The sequence below is a fragment of the Falco rusticolus genome, chromosome 3 (assembly GCF_015220075.1).
Source record: "Falco rusticolus isolate bFalRus1 chromosome 3, bFalRus1.pri, whole genome shotgun sequence".
Classification (NCBI taxonomy): Eukaryota; Metazoa; Chordata; class Aves; order Falconiformes; family Falconidae; genus Falco; species Falco rusticolus.
The window spans coordinates 65,085,246-65,102,960 of NC_051189.1; the positions used below are offsets into that span (position 1 = coordinate 65,085,246).

Genomic DNA, 17,715 nt, shown 5'->3' on the forward strand with positions numbered 1-17,715 from the left:
GCAGAAATAGATTAAGTTTAAGGATGTATGTTTTTCATATAATGAAAAGTGGATTTTTTTTTTTAAAATGCCACGTTCCTTTTAAAAAAACACAGGGTTGTGGTTATGTGTATATACATATACATACATGTATGTATTTTATATGCACATATATACCCACAAGAATTTAATTATGTCAGTTCAAAACAGATGACACTTTTTGAATGTTTGCCTTGTGTTGCTTTTTCAGTAGCATCTGGCTTGACTTCACTTTTGAGAAACGTTCATCTAGCTGCTTTCCTCATCTTGCTGTATTAGGTCTACAACTCTTGTTTTTGCTGTGTAGTGTAAAGGAAAGCAGGTCTGCACAAGTTACTTGCACAGCAGATGGAGTGGGTTTCAGCCTTTTGAAACTGTGTGATATGGAGTAGATCAAAAGATCCCAGGGATGTGTTCAAGCCCAGTGAGGGGGAGTAGGTCCGTCTCAGAGCAGCTCCAGTTGGACAGTTATGCAAGTCTACAGAGTCCATCAGTGTATGTAACTGCTGGGTTTGGGTTTCTTTTCCCCTTAAGTGAAAAAGTTACTTTCTCTAAAGGCAGGGAGCTCATAATTGGAGAACAAGGTCGGTGAGTTTTTTTCAGTTGAAAAACAAGCAACATTCCAAACCTTGTTTCTAGAAGATAACAGATTCCTGAAGCTTTTTTTGGTTTCTTTTGTTTGGCTTCGTTTTAGTGAGAGGAATATGTTCTCAAAAATCTGAATTTACGCTAGCATTGTCTTTAGTCATTACATTTAATCTTTTCTGGAAGTTAAAGCACCAACTTATATAAAGACCCTTCTTACAACATCTCATAGAGGACTGAGCATACTTGGGTGTGTTCTGAAAGACAACAAGCCTGCAAGATTTTTTGCACAAAATTACATTAAAAAGATCATTAAATATTTTTTTTCTCATTCTTCCTAACTTAATTCTAGATCTGATTTTTCACTTCTTCCTCATTTTGTAAGAATAACATGGATGATAAAGAAGCAACTTTCCAAAGTGTTTAAGTTTGTATGTTTTATATGAATGTACCTTCATCTCTTACATAAAAATACAGCTGCAATAGCAGTGCAATTTTTGAATGGGACATTACTGCTGTGAATATCTGCATTTCATCTTTGAAGTAAGGTGTAATTTTGTAATTTTTAACTCACTTTTTTTTAAAAAAAAAAGGTATAATTAACTAACTCTCTATTTTTATGGATTTAGATGCACCACTAAAAGCTGTAATAATGCTGTACATTCACAGGTTTTCTGAGGCCTTTGTAGTGAACATAGTGTTGCTTCTATCATAAGCAATCATTAAGTCATTAAGATGTTTTAGTTCCTAGTTAAAGTAAGAGAGTGAAGTTGATTCATGGAACAAGTGGCTGAGCTTGCACAGGAAGTATTTCTCATACCTGATACATACAGTACCCATACTGCTTAATGAGTTAAGAGTTGCTTAAAATGTTTTGAAAATATGACCGAGTAACAATTGATAAGTAAAATTGGATTCATGTACGTAATTGAAGAAATATTGTAAGCAGCAAATATTTTTTATTTGTTTGAAATTTTGTTCTACAAATATGAACATGTATCTTTACACATGCTAATTATTCTGCATGCCAGAAGTATCCTGCTTAAAGATTGTAAGGACTTGATTAGATTACCTAGTATTATAGAATATAAAATCTAGAAAAAATTAATGTAAAATAATATTATTAGTCTCATTTAAAATAAATGTGTGCATCCTTCTTTACTTTAGGAAGATTAATTAGCAAAGATGTTACCAACAAATACTTGGTCAGTAATTTTCAGTTATTTTCATACTTAACAAAACCAATAAAATCTCCTTCATGACCTTTCTAATAGCAATATTTCAGTTTTCCACTAAATGAGTTAAATACATATAATTTCAGACATAATTATTTTTATTTGATTCAAGATAAAACATGATGAAAAATTCGTCTAGAAAGATATGACTAGTCAGCTCAGGATCACCTGTGTTCCTCGTAAAACAATAGTTTTCTGCAATCTATATTATTTTCATATGAATCTCTCCTCTTTTAAATGCAAATATGTTAAAAAATTGCAACATAACTCCCCTGTCAAGGATAGGGTCTGGGGTATTCAGATTAAAAGCAGCCCTGAGGCAAAGAGAGACTTCCCTCTGCTGAACCTTCTTCCAGCTCTTTACAACAGCTCACATCAGCTAACTGGCCTCAAGTGCAGCCAGCTGAACTCATGGAGCTGGAAGGGCCCTGGCAGGGGTTTTTGGGTGTGAGTAGTGCTGGGAATGCATTGTACAGGTTTTGGAGACATATTCCGTCTACTCAAGAGAAGGCTAATCTTTTTAACTGCAAAAGTAGTGATGCACAATGCAATGGCTCACCATCTGCTGACCCTGAGCAGCAGGCCACCACCCCCATCCCCCTGAGCCACCTACCTCCAGTTTTATTGTTCATCATGACGTTATATGGCTAGTTTGGTTCAGCTGTCCTTGATGTGTTCCCTCCCAGCTTCTTGTGCACCCATTGGAAGGGCAGTATGAGAAGCTGGAAAGTCCTTGACTTAGTGTAAGCACTGCTCAGCAACACCTAAAACATCAGTATGTTATCAAAATTATTCTCATCCTAAATCCAAAACACAGCACTGTACCAGCTACTAGGAAGAAAATTAACTCTATCCCAGCTGGAAACAGGATAATTAAATATTTAAATTTATCATTATTGGAGCTTGTAGACATCTTGGGTGCAATGAATTGAAATATTACAAGACAATCATAAGTCAATTTATCTTTGACATCAGATCTTGGCTTGGTAGTCATCTTGCACTTAATTGCCTGACTGAAATTCAACCTTGGATGGGTTTGTGATTTCTCTCTACTTGAAGTCTGCCAGATATGAACTGGTATTTATTAGTGTCATCTCTGCGAAAAGGTGAATTTTCAGGCTGAGAATTTGAGTAGTGTTTTTTGGCAGAAGCTTTGCATGAACATAGGGCTTTCTCATGCTTCAGATCTTTCATGGGTACCTGTAAAATATTATGCCTGCATATTCATTTAGAAAAAAACACAGTTTCTGTGATTGTAGTCCAGTCAATGGTATTTGAACAACTATAAATCTGCACAGCTGGGGGTGGGGGTGGTGGTGATAAAAAAGATTTGGTGCTAAATAGAGGTATGTGATCACTTTATTTCCAGTTACTGTACAAAAATTCAGTGGATAGATATCAAAGACCTAATTGGAAACATTTTAGCATCTAACATTATCTTGTGCATTAGAGCTGACAACTTGTACTCTGTCACTAGTGGGTATACCGTGCCAAAAATCCCCAAACCCAAGGTTACAAAATTTTCCTTCCATGATTCCCTGTTTAATCTCAGTACAGATGTTTATCACATTCTAAGGAATTTAGCTTGGTAAATAACTTCTACAGACCATGAGATAACATAAATATAAAATGCATAGACATTTTAATCTGTTGTATTTTAGCCAGATGGACCACCCCACAAAACTAGTAGTTTTGTAGCTGTATAAAGTCTTTTCATACAAGAGTAAGTCCATAATGTAAAGACAACTGCTGATTAGCATAATTGTTTTAAAAGTTAAAATTAGTTCCTGGTTTGTCTGCCAGTGTGATACAGAGTAGGAAAGGAATATGTTATTTTCTTTCTTACTTGCTAGTTTGCCTAATCTTTCTGAACTGTTTCAGCCTCCTCTCCAGATAGTACCCAATCCAACAGTGTATCATGATGTTAAGACTGGCCAAGGTTTTAGGAGTTCTGTTGGGGTGTGTGTGGAGGGTTGCTCAGCTCATTTCTTCTTGTTTTTATTAAGGGGAACAAACAGACCATGATGAGAAGGAACAGGCTAAGGAAGTGTCTTTTGTTGGTAGAATAAAATGTGTTTAAACATAATCCATTCAGTTTGTAATTATTTGATAATTGACTTTTCTAAGTGAAGTAGTTGGTACTCATCCTCTGTATTTAGAATCACAGAATATCTCAATTTGAAAAGTACCCATAAGGATCACTGAGTCTAACTCCCTGCTCCTTGCCAGACTACCTAAAACTAAATAATGTGACTAAGAGCATTGTCCAGATATACCTTGAACTCTGACAGGCTTGATGCCATGACAACTGCCCTGGGGAGCCTGTTCCAGTGACTGACGACCCTCTCAGTGAAGAACTTTTTCCTAATGTCCAATCTGAACTTGCCCTGATGCAGCTTCATTCCATTTGCTCAAGTCCTGTCACTGGTAACTAGAGAGGGGAGATCAACACCTGCCCCTTGAGGAAGTTGTAGCCTGTGATGAGGTCACCCCTCAGCCTTCCCTTTTCCAAGCTGAACAAGCCAAATGGCCTCACCTGCTCCTCATATGTCTTTCCCTTGAGATCTTTCACCATCTTGGTTACCCTCCTCTGTACACACTGTTAGATGTCACTCTTATATTGAGGTGCCCAAACTGCACACCATACTCGAGGTGGGGCCACACCAGTGCAGTGTAGAGTGGGACAGTCACCTCCCTTGACCAGCCAGTTATGCTATGCTTGATGCACCCCAGGACACGGTTAGCTCTTTTTGCTGCCAAGGCACATTGTTGACTCTTATTTGACTTGTGAACAGCCCAAACCCTCAGATCTCTTTGTGTGGGCTGCTCTACAGCCTGTCATCCCCTGTTTGTACACATAACCAGGACTACCCCCATCCCAGGTGGAGAATTCGGCGCTTGCTCTTGTTAAGTTTCATACTGTTGGTGATTGCCACACAGGATGTGAATTGGCTTAGAAATGGAATTTGGAGAGGGCTGTAATTAATTTGTAATGAAGTATTTTTTTGTAATGTCATAGTTCTTTTGTCTTTGTTTTCCTATTTATTTCAAGGATTATACTTCAGTATTTAGATGCAACTTTAGTTCATAAAGTGCCCATACCTAAATTTGTGTAAGTCTTTGTACATTATGGACCTCATTTTCAAATGGATAAACTTAAGTTTGGGGTCTGCTTCCTACATGGAAGCTTTTTGAAACATCAGTGCTGCTGTTTGTCTTTTATTGTTCTTCATCAAGACAAGCTGAAGCCTGTGGAGAAAAAAAGCACCTTGTCTTTGTGGTTTGGGTTTTTTTTTCCCTTCCCCCTACACTAATCAGCCTTTTGGGGAATTGTCTGATTTATCATATATAGAATACTAGCTAGAGTAATATATAGGAAAATATTATAACTGTTAGTAAACAATTGTTATTTTCCATCAAATATGATTTCTGTCCTTACTGGAGAGACAAAAAGCATTTCTACTTTCCTCTGAAAACCTGAATGAACCTCTTTGAGTTTATAGTTTCTAATTGTTTTTATTTGCTCAGAAATAAGGTGGGAGCAGATTAGTTTGGTGTTTTATTTAGCTAGATAATCATGTTGTTACAATTCACAGGGTTTGAATTGTGTTTCTCTGATGCTGTAACACTTCATTCTCTTTGCTTCATATTCAGTAGCTTTTCATTATTTACCAGAAATTGATTTTGAAATAAAAGTAACACATATCTGAAGAAATACACCCCTCTGGCTCTTTCTAAAGACTTGGGCACAGATATCCTGTTTCTTCAATGTGCCTTGCATGGTTGTCAGTCTTTACTTTTATCAAATCAATTTTAGTTCTCGTACTGAAAATAGTAAAGTTCTCAAAATGTTGACTTCAATTTATTAGCATTTCTCTTCTTTATTTTTTTTTCATCCCAGTTGAAAGAACTGGAACCTTTCGTTTTCATAGTGATTTATCTATCTTAACCTCTTTCAGTCTTCTTATAAGTACCATTTAATAACAACTTGTTAATAGTAAGTACTTGTCAATAAGAATCTTCTGATAAATACCTGTTAGTACCTGATAAGTACCTGGTTTGTGCTATAAAAATAAATTCATTTTACCAATTTTTCTTTTGAAACCTGAGGAACATTTCATACATTCTTGACAAGACTTCTGCCTAGTTTTCTCTGAAGAATAAATATAATCATTTGCTAGATAACTATTTTATATGACAGTAACATGGCTTTTTGTTGATATATGTAATACCTCATATATGTGGATTAGATAAATGAATTCAGAAAGCATGGTTAACCTAAGGTAAGGTTACACATTCACCATAAAAGATTATATTTCCCTTAAGACTATTAATTGTGGCCTTAAGAAACACTCTGAAAACTTAAAAATTCTTCCTCTGGTTATTAGAATAGCTGTTTCTAGTACTGAAGACATACTTCAGAACTTCTTCAGGTTAATGAATCTTCATTATAGTCCTTCTGAAATGTAAACAGCAAATAACTAAAAGCATGCTGATTTTTTATATTTTGGGGAATAAAAATTGAACTTTGACACAGTCGGACCAAAATCAGTCTCAATGTCATTTAAAACATTTTTTTAAATACTCTTTTTCCATAAATAGTAGGGGAGGAAATCAAATTTGGTTACAAGTTACTATATTAAAACGTTACCCATTCTTTGCTTTTGTAAAGGGTACAATTAATGAAAAATTTACTTTCTTGTTTTTTTCTTTTCAAATTCAAGTATTTAACTTTATGAAACATGGAAAACTTGTATCTTTCACTGATTTCAAAGATGCCCACCTTACTCTGAGGTGAGGCCATTAGCCTCATCCAGTAAATAACATGAGTTTTAAATCATATTATTCCTCTCCTTGTGTCTTTCTGTTGTTCTTCCTCCCACCCCAACCCTTCCCAGCTGGAAAGACTACAGTCTGAGAATACGTCTGAATGGGGAAAGAGAGAGACACCTGAAGCAGAAAAACAATGTTTGGAAGGAGAGAACAGAAGACTGAAATTGCAGGTAAAAGAAATTCTGGGACTTCTGGAGATAAAAAATAAAACAACACTAAATTGAGTTGTGATTATCCAAATGCACAAAGTAAGCTGCTGGTTAAAAATAAGGTATGGGCGTTGCTTAATTTGATTACTTGGGGAGCATTCCCCAAAAGAATTACTAATTTGTAATGTCAAAATGTGTCCCTAAAACAAAGGCTGTGCAAGACAGAACAGCCTGTCTGTATCTCAGACCTGGATAGTTAGAACTCAGTGACTTTGAATTTCTGTAGGGTACAGAAACAACTTTTCATTTTTAAGAGGAGTGGGGGAAATGACAAGTCTGAAAAGGCTAGGGAGCAAAAGTGAAGACTGGGAGGAACAGAAGAGATTAAGTAAGCTTTGGTAGTTATAGAGTCCTGGTGAAGGTTAAAGCAAAAAAAGCTGTGAGATAAATAATTTCTCTGTCTTCTGTCTTGCTGAATATTGAATCTCTTCTTAGGGAAGAAAGAACTAAAGGAAGAGCCTTATTTCTTATTCCCCTAAAGTTATGTTAACTTTTAAACCTTTTTATAGTACTAAAAATGATGTATTAAATTATTCAGAGACTCTTAACTGTGAGTACTTCCTTTACTGTGTGACTGTCTATGCCAATAATTAAGTAGTAGTCCAGAAGGCTTACACTTTGAGACTCTTAAAACTCTGTAAGAGAAAGCAAAGAAAAACCAAACCAAAAAAACCTAACTGATCAGTAACATTCTTATTTGCCTAAATAGCAAATACTTTAATACAATTTATGTGTATTTACTATTGAATAATGGCAGGCTGAGTAACTAAGACCAGATTTAGGGTATAGTTACAAGATGTAATTTAACTTGGGAACAATTAAGAGAGAGAGGTTCTGTACTTGAGGTCTGCTTTTAGGTGGAATCATATGATTTTTCTCAATTTCTGTGATGGCTCAGAAGCAGCAAATTGCAATTCATATGTATAACTTACCTTTATAAAATATCTTACATAACAAACAGCTGTTTTGGATTTTCCATTACTGATATTTATTTTATCTTGTCATATCACATTGTATCATACCATACCAGTATATTAATTATTTCCTTGTAATGCAACTGATTTGAGGTTGGAGATGTGGCCAGAAAGATGCTCATCTGCTATGCATCTTACTGTATTTCAAATACATTTTAATTATATGGCTGTGTGTGGCGAATGAAGAGACGGGATGTAGCTTGATGCAAGCAAGATGTCGATATATTAGTGATTCTTTTACATTAATATACGTTTCTACCTTCTACATGTTAGACACTGATTGGTTAAATCTTAAGCGTGAACTACACAGATTGGCTATCTTCTAAGATGCATCATTTAAACAATAGGTACTGATTAGTCTATCTTATCTTAGCATCAATCTTTATTCTAAGATTAGGGGGTTTCTTTCTACTTGACTTTCGTAAATAACAAATTTCCTTATCAGCACTATTCCTTCCCTTATCTTGCTGTATGTCCCTCTTTTGTCCATAGGGTTGGCATCTCAACTGCTATGGCTCAAGAGTCTGCTGTTAACTTGTTCCTTTGTTCCCAGGACTTGTGCCCTACAAGTCCTAACACATCTCCGTTCATCAGGCTAACAGTGCTCAGACTCTCATCCTTGAGGCCTTGCCCTACAGCTCTGCTGGGTTTTTTTGTTTGTTTGTTTATTAAGTGTTACTTACATAGAATATTAGACATCTGTGATCATCCCTGTCTGTTAGTATCAGCTCTGTCTATTAGTATCACACCTCTTACTGACACAACTTCACAAACTTTTATTGAGGTCAAAAGGCAGAGATGGACCTCAGTCATCTGTTTCCTTATAAAAGTGAACATCCCTGCAGTGTTTGCCTTTTCATAGCTGATGATTTTAGGATAAGATTGTCTTCAAAACTATTGGTTGTGGGTTTAAAGCAGAAAATTAAAAACTGTATTTTTCGTGTCAGCTGAAACTATGTAATCTATCAGCTGGCAGGTTGGTAACAGGTCTCATCCAAAGACTAGGGTGAGAACTGATCTGTTTGTAGCTGTTTCTATCTCTGATTTACAAGAACTGCAAATCATGGAATCACAGAACGAGTCAAGCTAGAATGGACCTCAGGAGATCTTCAGTCCAACCTCCTCCTCAAAGCAAGGTCAGCTCTGAGGTCAGACCAGGTTGCTCAAGGCTTTGTCCGGTGGTGTCTCAAAAGTCTTCAGGACTGCACCACCTCTGTGGGCAGCATTTTTGTGATGGGTTGACCCCAGCTGTCAGCAAAGCTCCCACCCAGTCCTCATTCACTCCCCAGCAGCAAGGTGGGGGGAAGAAAAGGGAAAAGAAAAGGGAAAAGGCAAAACTGAGGAAAAACTTGTGGGTTGAGATAGAGATAGTTTAATAAATGAAGGGGGGGGGGGGGGGGAAGGAGGGGGGAAAAAAAAAAAAAGTTATGCCAGCTAAAGCAATCACACACCACCAGCAGACTGATTCCCAGCCAGTCTTCAAGCAACAACTACTCTTGAAAAACCACCACCTCTCTGTTGTTGCAATGGACTCTTCCTTCCCAGGTGCAGGATTTTGTCATTGTTGAATTTCATAATTCAAAAGGGTTACTGTTCACCCCTTCCTTCAGCTTGTTGATAGAACTTCTTGATTGGAGCATGCCATCTGCAGGCAAGGATATTGCCTCTGCCTGCCCCAGCTTCAGGGGGAGATGGAATGACTGTGATGGGAGCATTTTCCTGATATAATCAAAAATTAAAGAATCACTGACAGGGGCTGAAACTAAAGAAATTATTAACTTGACCTATTGAATAAGCTCATTAAGATGTAGCAAGCTTTCTGAGACACCTGTGATATAAAAATATATAAAAACTTTGGGAAGTTCCTGAAATGAGTCATGAGGAGAGGTCCTGTGCATTAAGGAACTGTGGTAAAAGAAAGATTTGTGCACAACTGTGGTTTTAGTTTGTATTATAGGTCCAGGGGTGCCTGAAATTGGGATTTTTGGTTACTTACCAGTATTTTGATCTTGGAATGACTTTGGATACTGAGACCTGGATTATATTTTAAGATGAAAATTTTGTAAGAACGTGTGTGTGAGTGAATTGTCTTGGATTTTTGTATTGTCCTGCCTAAGGTGTTTTGTCATTTCTTAGAATTGGTGTATATTGTCATGGGAGCAGTTCAGTCTTTTGGAGGAGGAGTTCTTAAAAAAATCACCTTTGGGATGTATATTGAAACATTAGAAGGATATTGCAGGATCATCTGTGTCCAGGGATACTTTAATTAATGGTGGCTGTTGTATAGATTGGAGAATGGGGGAAAGTGGCTGACATATGGCACTCTGAATTATAATACGCTTTTACATCTAATGTTGTTCTTATGGAGGGAAAAGAAATGGGATGAAGTTGCATATTCTGACATGTCCTTTACTTCAAGAAATCATCCAGAACAGCAAAAAGAATATGGTATGGTTCCAACAGATCTTTTTGTTCTAGCATTAGAAAAGGACAAAAATTCTAATGGTTTAAAAATATGTTGTTCTGCTTGTAGTATAGGACAGAGATGTCTTATGCTGAATATTGTTGACAAATGGAAGAGTATATTAAATTGATGGTTGCCCTGGTCACTGTGCACACCCAAGAGAACATATACAGGAATGTGAGGAGGTTTGTCAAAATCAGGAGGTACAGTTGTTGGGAGCTGAAGGTTTTAGTCCTGTTGCTGGACAGACATGAAATTGCCAGTGAGAAGTGATACAGGCACCCCTACACCAAGCAGTAGGGACAAAGGGACCAGTAACAATGAAAGTTCTGTTTTCAATCATTGATTTAAATAATTGGAAAGCTGTGGCAGGAAACTATAGGGATGATCCCTATAAGGTCACCAGGGCCTTTGAAATGATGATTAAAACTCAAGATCCTGACTGAAAGGATATAGAGGCATTAATGCAAGTGTTCTTTGATGGTACTGCAAAAGAGGTGGCCCACAAGGCAACCAGAACACATGTAGCTCACGTAGCAGCAGATATGCTAAAAGGAACAGTGGAGCAAAAATTTCCATCTGTGAACATTAACTGGGACCCCAATATCCACAGATCTAGACAATTATTAAATAAATAACAAAGATGGATCCTGTTCAGAATTAGAAATGGTATACCAAAAGCTATAAATTTGTCTAAATTGTATGAAGTAAAATAAGATTGCAAGGAATCACCCACAGATTTTATGAATAGGTTAAAAGAGGCTGTTCGAAAATACACAACAATTAATCAGAATTGACCATCACTCTGCTAAATTTCCTGGGAGTTAGCAGGTATCAGGTGTCCAAAGAAAAGGCACAGATAGCTAAGGAGACTGTAAGTTATCTTGGGTTTGAGATTCTGAGGACAAAGATGATTAAGTACAAACAGGAAAGAAGCGATTTGTCAACTCCTTGAGCCTCAAGTTGCAAGAGAATTGATAGCCTTTCTAGGAACGGTGGGTGGTGCTAATTGTGGATTGCAAACAATGGACTTCTGGTAGAACCATAGTATGGCTTACTAAAATTCGTCTGAAAGGATTATGTCATCTGCACTGAGGAGGTGTGAGCTGCATTTAAGCAGCTGAAGCAAGCATTAGTGAAAGTTCCAGCCCTGGGATTACCAGATTTCTCAAAGACCTTTGAACTGCTTGCCCACGAGAGGTGCAACGTGGCATTGGGAGCCTTGGCGCAGTTTGTGAGCAGTCAGTGGGGGCTGGCCTGCCATAGTATCCCAGGCACGTTTGCTCACTGCATCTGGGGCTCCTGGTGTCTGGCTGCAGGCAGAGCAAATGGTACTACCGTAAACAGTCTTCTGTGACACCAGACACCAACTGACAACATAAGTAACATAAAAGGTCAATAGTATTACAGGAAAGAATGACTGTGGTGATCACTTAATGCCACCGTGAACTCTATTCACAGCAGCAAAGAGTTAATAAGATAGAAAAAAATTTACAAGAAAAATTACTCTGGAAATGAGTTCATCTCCAAATCAGTCATGCTGTTGGAGACCTGGCCAGCCATGCGTAGTGAAGACAATGGTTTGTGGCGTTAGTTAGCATGTTTTTTTAACCTTGCTGCTGCCAGTAAATGAAAAACAGGAGTTAGGAAAGGAGAGTAGTTTTTTCAAGGATTCCATCCTAACTCAAGTTATATCTTAGATGGAACCGATCAATTCCTATGTAGGAACATCCTGTCACTGTTGAACCTTTTATAAATTCTGAAACTGTCGCTATCTAATTTGCTGTAATGCTATCAATAACCTGAAAAGAATGGCTTTGCCTTCTGATTTAGGAGCCTTTTTTTCTGGGATGGTAGCTTGAGTTCAAATATAATAAGATGTTTTATGCAGGGTTAGAAGAGTACAGAAGGATAATTTCCGTAAAGTATAGGTGATGGTTAGGCATTTAGGTTAGCCAAGGGTTATACAAGATTGAAATCACAGCTGTCTGAAGACCTTTGTGCATCTTAATCTGAATGAATAGGGCTTTCTTTAGCAAATAGACATAAGGGATATGGATAAGTGTTACTGAATGAATTCCAGAGCAAAACACAGTTGCCTAACACCCTAGTTTCTCCAAAACCTGTATTTGTGAGATGACTTGGGAGATCCATTGTAGTTGTTTAGAACAATATACAGTGTTACTAATTGAGGTACAGCTGATTCAAATTTTTAAAGGTTATAATCTATGGTTATATTTTTTCTTTCATAACAGTTTTAGTAAGATTAAACATGGTATCAAAATACAGAAGGGAAGACCTTACATCCTTGTCTAAATTATTTCATGTTGACAAATTCCTTACTCTTTAATATGTATACCTCCACAGAATATACTTTTGTGCAGTTTTGTGCAATCTCTTTTTCTGCAATCTCTCGCCACTGAATGGTAGTAAATCATGCAGATTGAAGTTCTGAACAGAAAAGTTAATATTATGTTTTGCACAAAATGTGAGTCCTCAATATTATTCTTAGCTGGCAGTATGTTGGTTATAAATGTTTCCACATGCAGTTTTTGAAAGGGTAACTTCTGTTGCACAAGATGAGGGGAATTGATGAAACAATTGAGATCAGACGATTGTATATCGATTGTACTTCTTGGAGTGGAAAATACCATTTAAATTAATAGCTGTATTGTTTGACAAATAGCATGGCAACAAATATTTAATGCATCTAACTGGTTTATTTAGGAAGGGGTAAAATGAAGTAAAAAACCCCTTGTTGATGGTATAGCTCAATATGCAAAACATGCTGTTTATGGAAAGAAAATTTTTATTTCATCTGTGAAATAACCTTGAAACAGACTTATAAATAAATTTGGGGGAATAATAACTTTGTAATATCTCTAATAATTATCTGGTTATTATGGTTTTGATTCATTGAATATATTTTGTAGTGGACTTGTACAGAATTTAAGTGCACAGGGCTGAACTATGGAGCTTGTAGATGCATAGATGAATTTTTTAAGCTTAATTTCCATCTTTAATATGGTAAGTTTATAATGTTGTTAGGAAAAAATTCCATAGCTTTTAAGTATGGATTGATGAACAACATATATTTTTAAGATTAAACCATTTTAGCTTAGTGTTATCTAGCAAGATGGTTTTTAAATCATCAAAATTTAGGCTTGATTTTTCAAAAGTAGGAAACACTCAAATTGTTATGCAAATAATTTGCAAAATTGTCTGTATTGGGTTTACATGGCAAGGTTTTGGTAGCAGGGGGGTTGCAGGGATGGCCTCTGTGAGAAGACATCAGGAGCTGCCCCGTACCAGGCACAACTGATTCCAACTGGCTCCAAAAGGAACCCACCACTGGCCAAAGCTGAGCCCATCAGTTGTGCTGGCGGCACCTCTATGAAAACACATTTAAGATACAGTAAAAACACTGAGCAGGGGTGTGAAGGATGGGAAAGGGTGAGGAAAAAATGTGAAACAGCTCTGCAGACACCAAGGCCAGAGAAGGAAGGATGGAGGTGCTCCAGGCACTGGGGCATCCATGGGCTGATGACCCCACTCCAGAGCAAGTGTACATGCACTGAAGGAAGGTGCAGCCTGTGGAGAGCACATGCAGGACCAGGGTCCTGGCAGGAGTTGCAGCCCCTGGGAGAGCCATGCCTGAGCAGTCTGTTCCTGAAAGACTTGCCCCATGGAAAGGACCCTTTGGCCTGTGGGAAGGACCCACTCTGGAACAGTTCATGGAGGACTATATCCTGTGGGTGGGACGCCCTTGCTGGAGCAGAGGAACAGTGTGACAAGAAAGGAGAAGCAGAGAGGAACTGTTATGGACTGACCCATAACCCGCTGTTCCCCATCTGTGCATAGAGGGAGAAGGTAGAGAGTAAGGAGTAAAGGAATGAGGTTGAGCCTGTGAAGAAGGTTGAGAAGGAAGTAAGATATTTTTAGTTTCATCTTCGGTTCTCACCATCATACTCTATTTTTAATTGGCAATAAATCCAATTTTACTCAAATCAAGACTATTTTTCTTATGAGGGTAATTTATCTCAGCCCATGAGCCCTTCCATCTTATTTTGTCCCCCCTAACCTGTAGAGAAGAGGAGATGAGAGAGTAGCTGGGTGGACATTTGAAATCTAGATAAGATCATCCCACAACGATGTCCGAGGTGGGTGTGTTCCTCACATTTCATAGACAAAAATACATTTTTACAATAGTAGCCTCAGTGAGATTGGTTTTCTTCATATTTTTAAAATAGAGGAACGATATCCACTCTTGCCTTTTCCTTATACAAAAGATGTGAAAAGGGTATTTCTTTTAATTACAAAATAAGATATTTTATGATGGTTTACTTATATGGCAGAAACTAGTTACCCTACTGTAGTTATAGTCTTTGTAATTTCATAGTATCACTGTGTAAACACAAATTTTTATGGATACAAAATTTGATATAAGAATAGCTACAATGTGATTGACATGCTTCCTAACTTTAACTAAAAAACACCAGTAAAGGCTGTGAGTCTAAATTACTGCTCCCTAAATCTATTTTTTTTAGTTGAATAAGAAATTGATGTCCAATCATTAATTCTTTAAGATCTAGAAAAATCAAATTAACAAAAATTTCAAACCAAAAATTCTCCTCTCTGTACATCTCTAAGGAAGATGTTAGAACACAGTTGTACTGACTTCCACATTTATTTTCAAGATAGTATCTTTTTCTTCATTTATAGATTAAGCAACTGTTTCAAACACACTACCAAAGAACAAATACTGTGATCTGTTCTGGTATGCAATTGCATGGCAAAGATTTCAGAGTGATTGAAGTATTGAGTGTATTAATTAAAGAGAAAAACCACCGTCAATTCATGGAAATATTAGCTACATACTCGATTCTCAAGAAAGGGAACTGCAAATACTACAGTTTTTAAATTTGCAGCATCATAAGTTTCTGTTCTTTCATGATCCAGGGAAAAATATTACCAGCTAATTTTCATCTCTAGTTAGGAACAGACTTTTTTAAAGATTACTGTATATATCAGACCCTTTGTTACTAGTGTTTGCTGTGTTTTAATGGATTATAACTACTTGCATCTAAACCCTTAGGATAAGAAGCTATTGGATCAGATCACATTTTAGTAACACACGTTTTATGCAGTATATCAAACATACATTTTTTTATGAAAGCAAAATATCAGTTGCAGATTTGGCAACTGAAGTATTAAATGCTTTTCTCTTTTGTTAAAAAAAAATAATATAAAATAATCAATACAGGCAGCTAAAAAGGTTGTTCATATTGTATTTTTTTCTTCCCAGAAATATTTTGATCATTTTAAAGTTTATTAATTTTCATTCGTTCCAGCTGTTTACTATTTACTTGAATGTAGATGTACCAGGTCTGGCTGGGAATGGGTTAACTTTCCTCATCGCAGCCTGTGCAGTGCTGTGCCTTGCACTTGTGTTTGCAGCAGGTCGATTTACACACTGGTGTGGTGTTTTGGCTGTTGCTGAGTGGTGCTTGCATGGCATCAAGGCTGTCCCTCTGACCTCCCTCGCAAAGTAAGTACGTTTGGATGGGGAACACCCAGAGCAGCTGACCCAAACTGACCAAAGGGAAAGGGGTGTTCCTTGTTAAGGTGTTTGTCTTCCAAAGCAACTTCTGTGTGTACTGAGGCCCTGCTTCCCAGGAAGTGGCTGGACTTCACCTGCTGGTAGGAAGTATAGAGTGCATCTCCATTTATGGGTTGGAGGTTTTGGGGTTTTTTTTGGTTTTTTGCTTTGCTTCCACATGCAGCCTTTGGGTTTGTTTTTTTTTTTATTAAACTGCCTTTATCTTGACCCATGATGTTTCTCATGTTATTTTCTCCCTGTATCCTGCTGAGATGGGAAGAGTAAGAGCAGCTTGATGGGCGCCTGGCAGCCAGACAAGGTTAACCCACCACAGTAGAACACTTTTAATGAGAGACAGCCTTATTACTCTAAGCTCCACAGAAACTTACCACAAATTATTAACTAGAACAGTATTTACAAGTACAGTTGTGAAATAAAATTTAAGAAGTGGTTGAGAAAAATTAATGGTGTAAGGTGACAAATGTGGCAGCTGCATTAACATATCTTAACATTTTGGTTCAAAGAAGTAATGTGGCTTTAAGGCAGATCCCCTCCCATCATCCTACCTTGAACTGGTATTGCTTTAGTTCAGAGTTGTGCAGGCTCAATTCCTTCTGGAGGAAACTATGTGGGAAGCTCTGCTTCGGATATTCATGGTCCTTGCTCCAAGCCCTGCTGGAGTGGACGGGGCTGGACCAATGATGTTTTTTGGGATGGCCTTCTACTGCATTTGTATTAAGGGCTGCAGAAGCAGGCAAAACACAGGCTCTTGTGTTTGTGCCTGAGCCTCAACATCTGCTTGCTGTAGTCTACTTACCATCTTCTGCTGTGCTGACTTACTGGTGTGAACAGAGCCAAATACAAAAGTAGATGCAAATTGCTTCTGTGTCAGCAGAGATCACAGTAGACATTCATCTCTCTACCTGCTATCTGAATGCATGTGATCTGCCAGAGCTGTTTTGAGGATGCACCACAGTACAGAGGAGGAATTTTATAATTTACCCAGATGGTGCAAAAGAAGTTTAAATAGTAAGGACTTATATTATTGCCATGTGTTTCTCTCCTGGTTTTGTGTCACAAATCTCTTAGACTATGCTTTTAATATATTTTTTACTCTTCATCAGAACAAAACTCAAAAGAAGACATAATTATGGTATTATTGTTAACAACTTTGATACTTCAGCTAGCACTGTTCATCTAATGGAGAGTTATCTTTGTTTCAATGCAAACCTCTGGGGCTTGTTATTGTGATGGGAAAGAAGTACTGGTGGCTCAGTTTTCTCCCTTAACAGATTTTTTAAAACAATTTTTTGTCAGAATTACCGTTTGGGATACAGTTGGCTTTATATGCTTTTTTTCCTAAATATTTTTTCTGGTGAAACAGTCTTCAATTCCTTAGAAAATCCACTAAAGTGTAGGGCTAAAAACAAAGAAAAAGACAGTTTTACAGATGTGTTCATTTCCTCTAGCAAATTATGCTGATGTTTAATAATAGCAAGAAAAAAAATTACTGGATTACAAACTGACATGGATCAACACTCAGCACTGTACTTCCCTCACCAAATTGCTTCCAGTTTCAAAAATATTTAATTCAGAATTCCTGACAAGAAGCTGAATGTCAAAGACTAGATTTTAAAATTAATCTGTCATTTGCATGTGACTAGTGGCATAATTTTAAGAGTATTAGTATGCTTCAATTTTTTCATTAAACTTTAGTATTTTATCTCCTATTTTCTAACTTCTTGAAGGGGCCTGTAAATTGTAGTAATAAAATTTTAAAAGTTTGCATAAAAATTTT

The 17,715-nt window shown here is 37.1% G+C and overlaps 1 protein-coding gene across 1 annotated transcript in view; it reads left to right on the forward strand.

Moving 5' to 3' along the window:
* Window positions 1-17,715, forward strand: part of CCDC102B (coiled-coil domain containing 102B) — a 154,461-nt gene that overhangs the window by 29,095 nt on the left and 107,651 nt on the right. Inside the window, 2 exon segments of the mRNA XM_037380974.1 lie at window positions 6,737-6,884; window positions 6,887-6,942. Of these exon segments, the coding sequence (XP_037236871.1) occupies window positions 6,737-6,884; window positions 6,887-6,942 (204 nt within the window).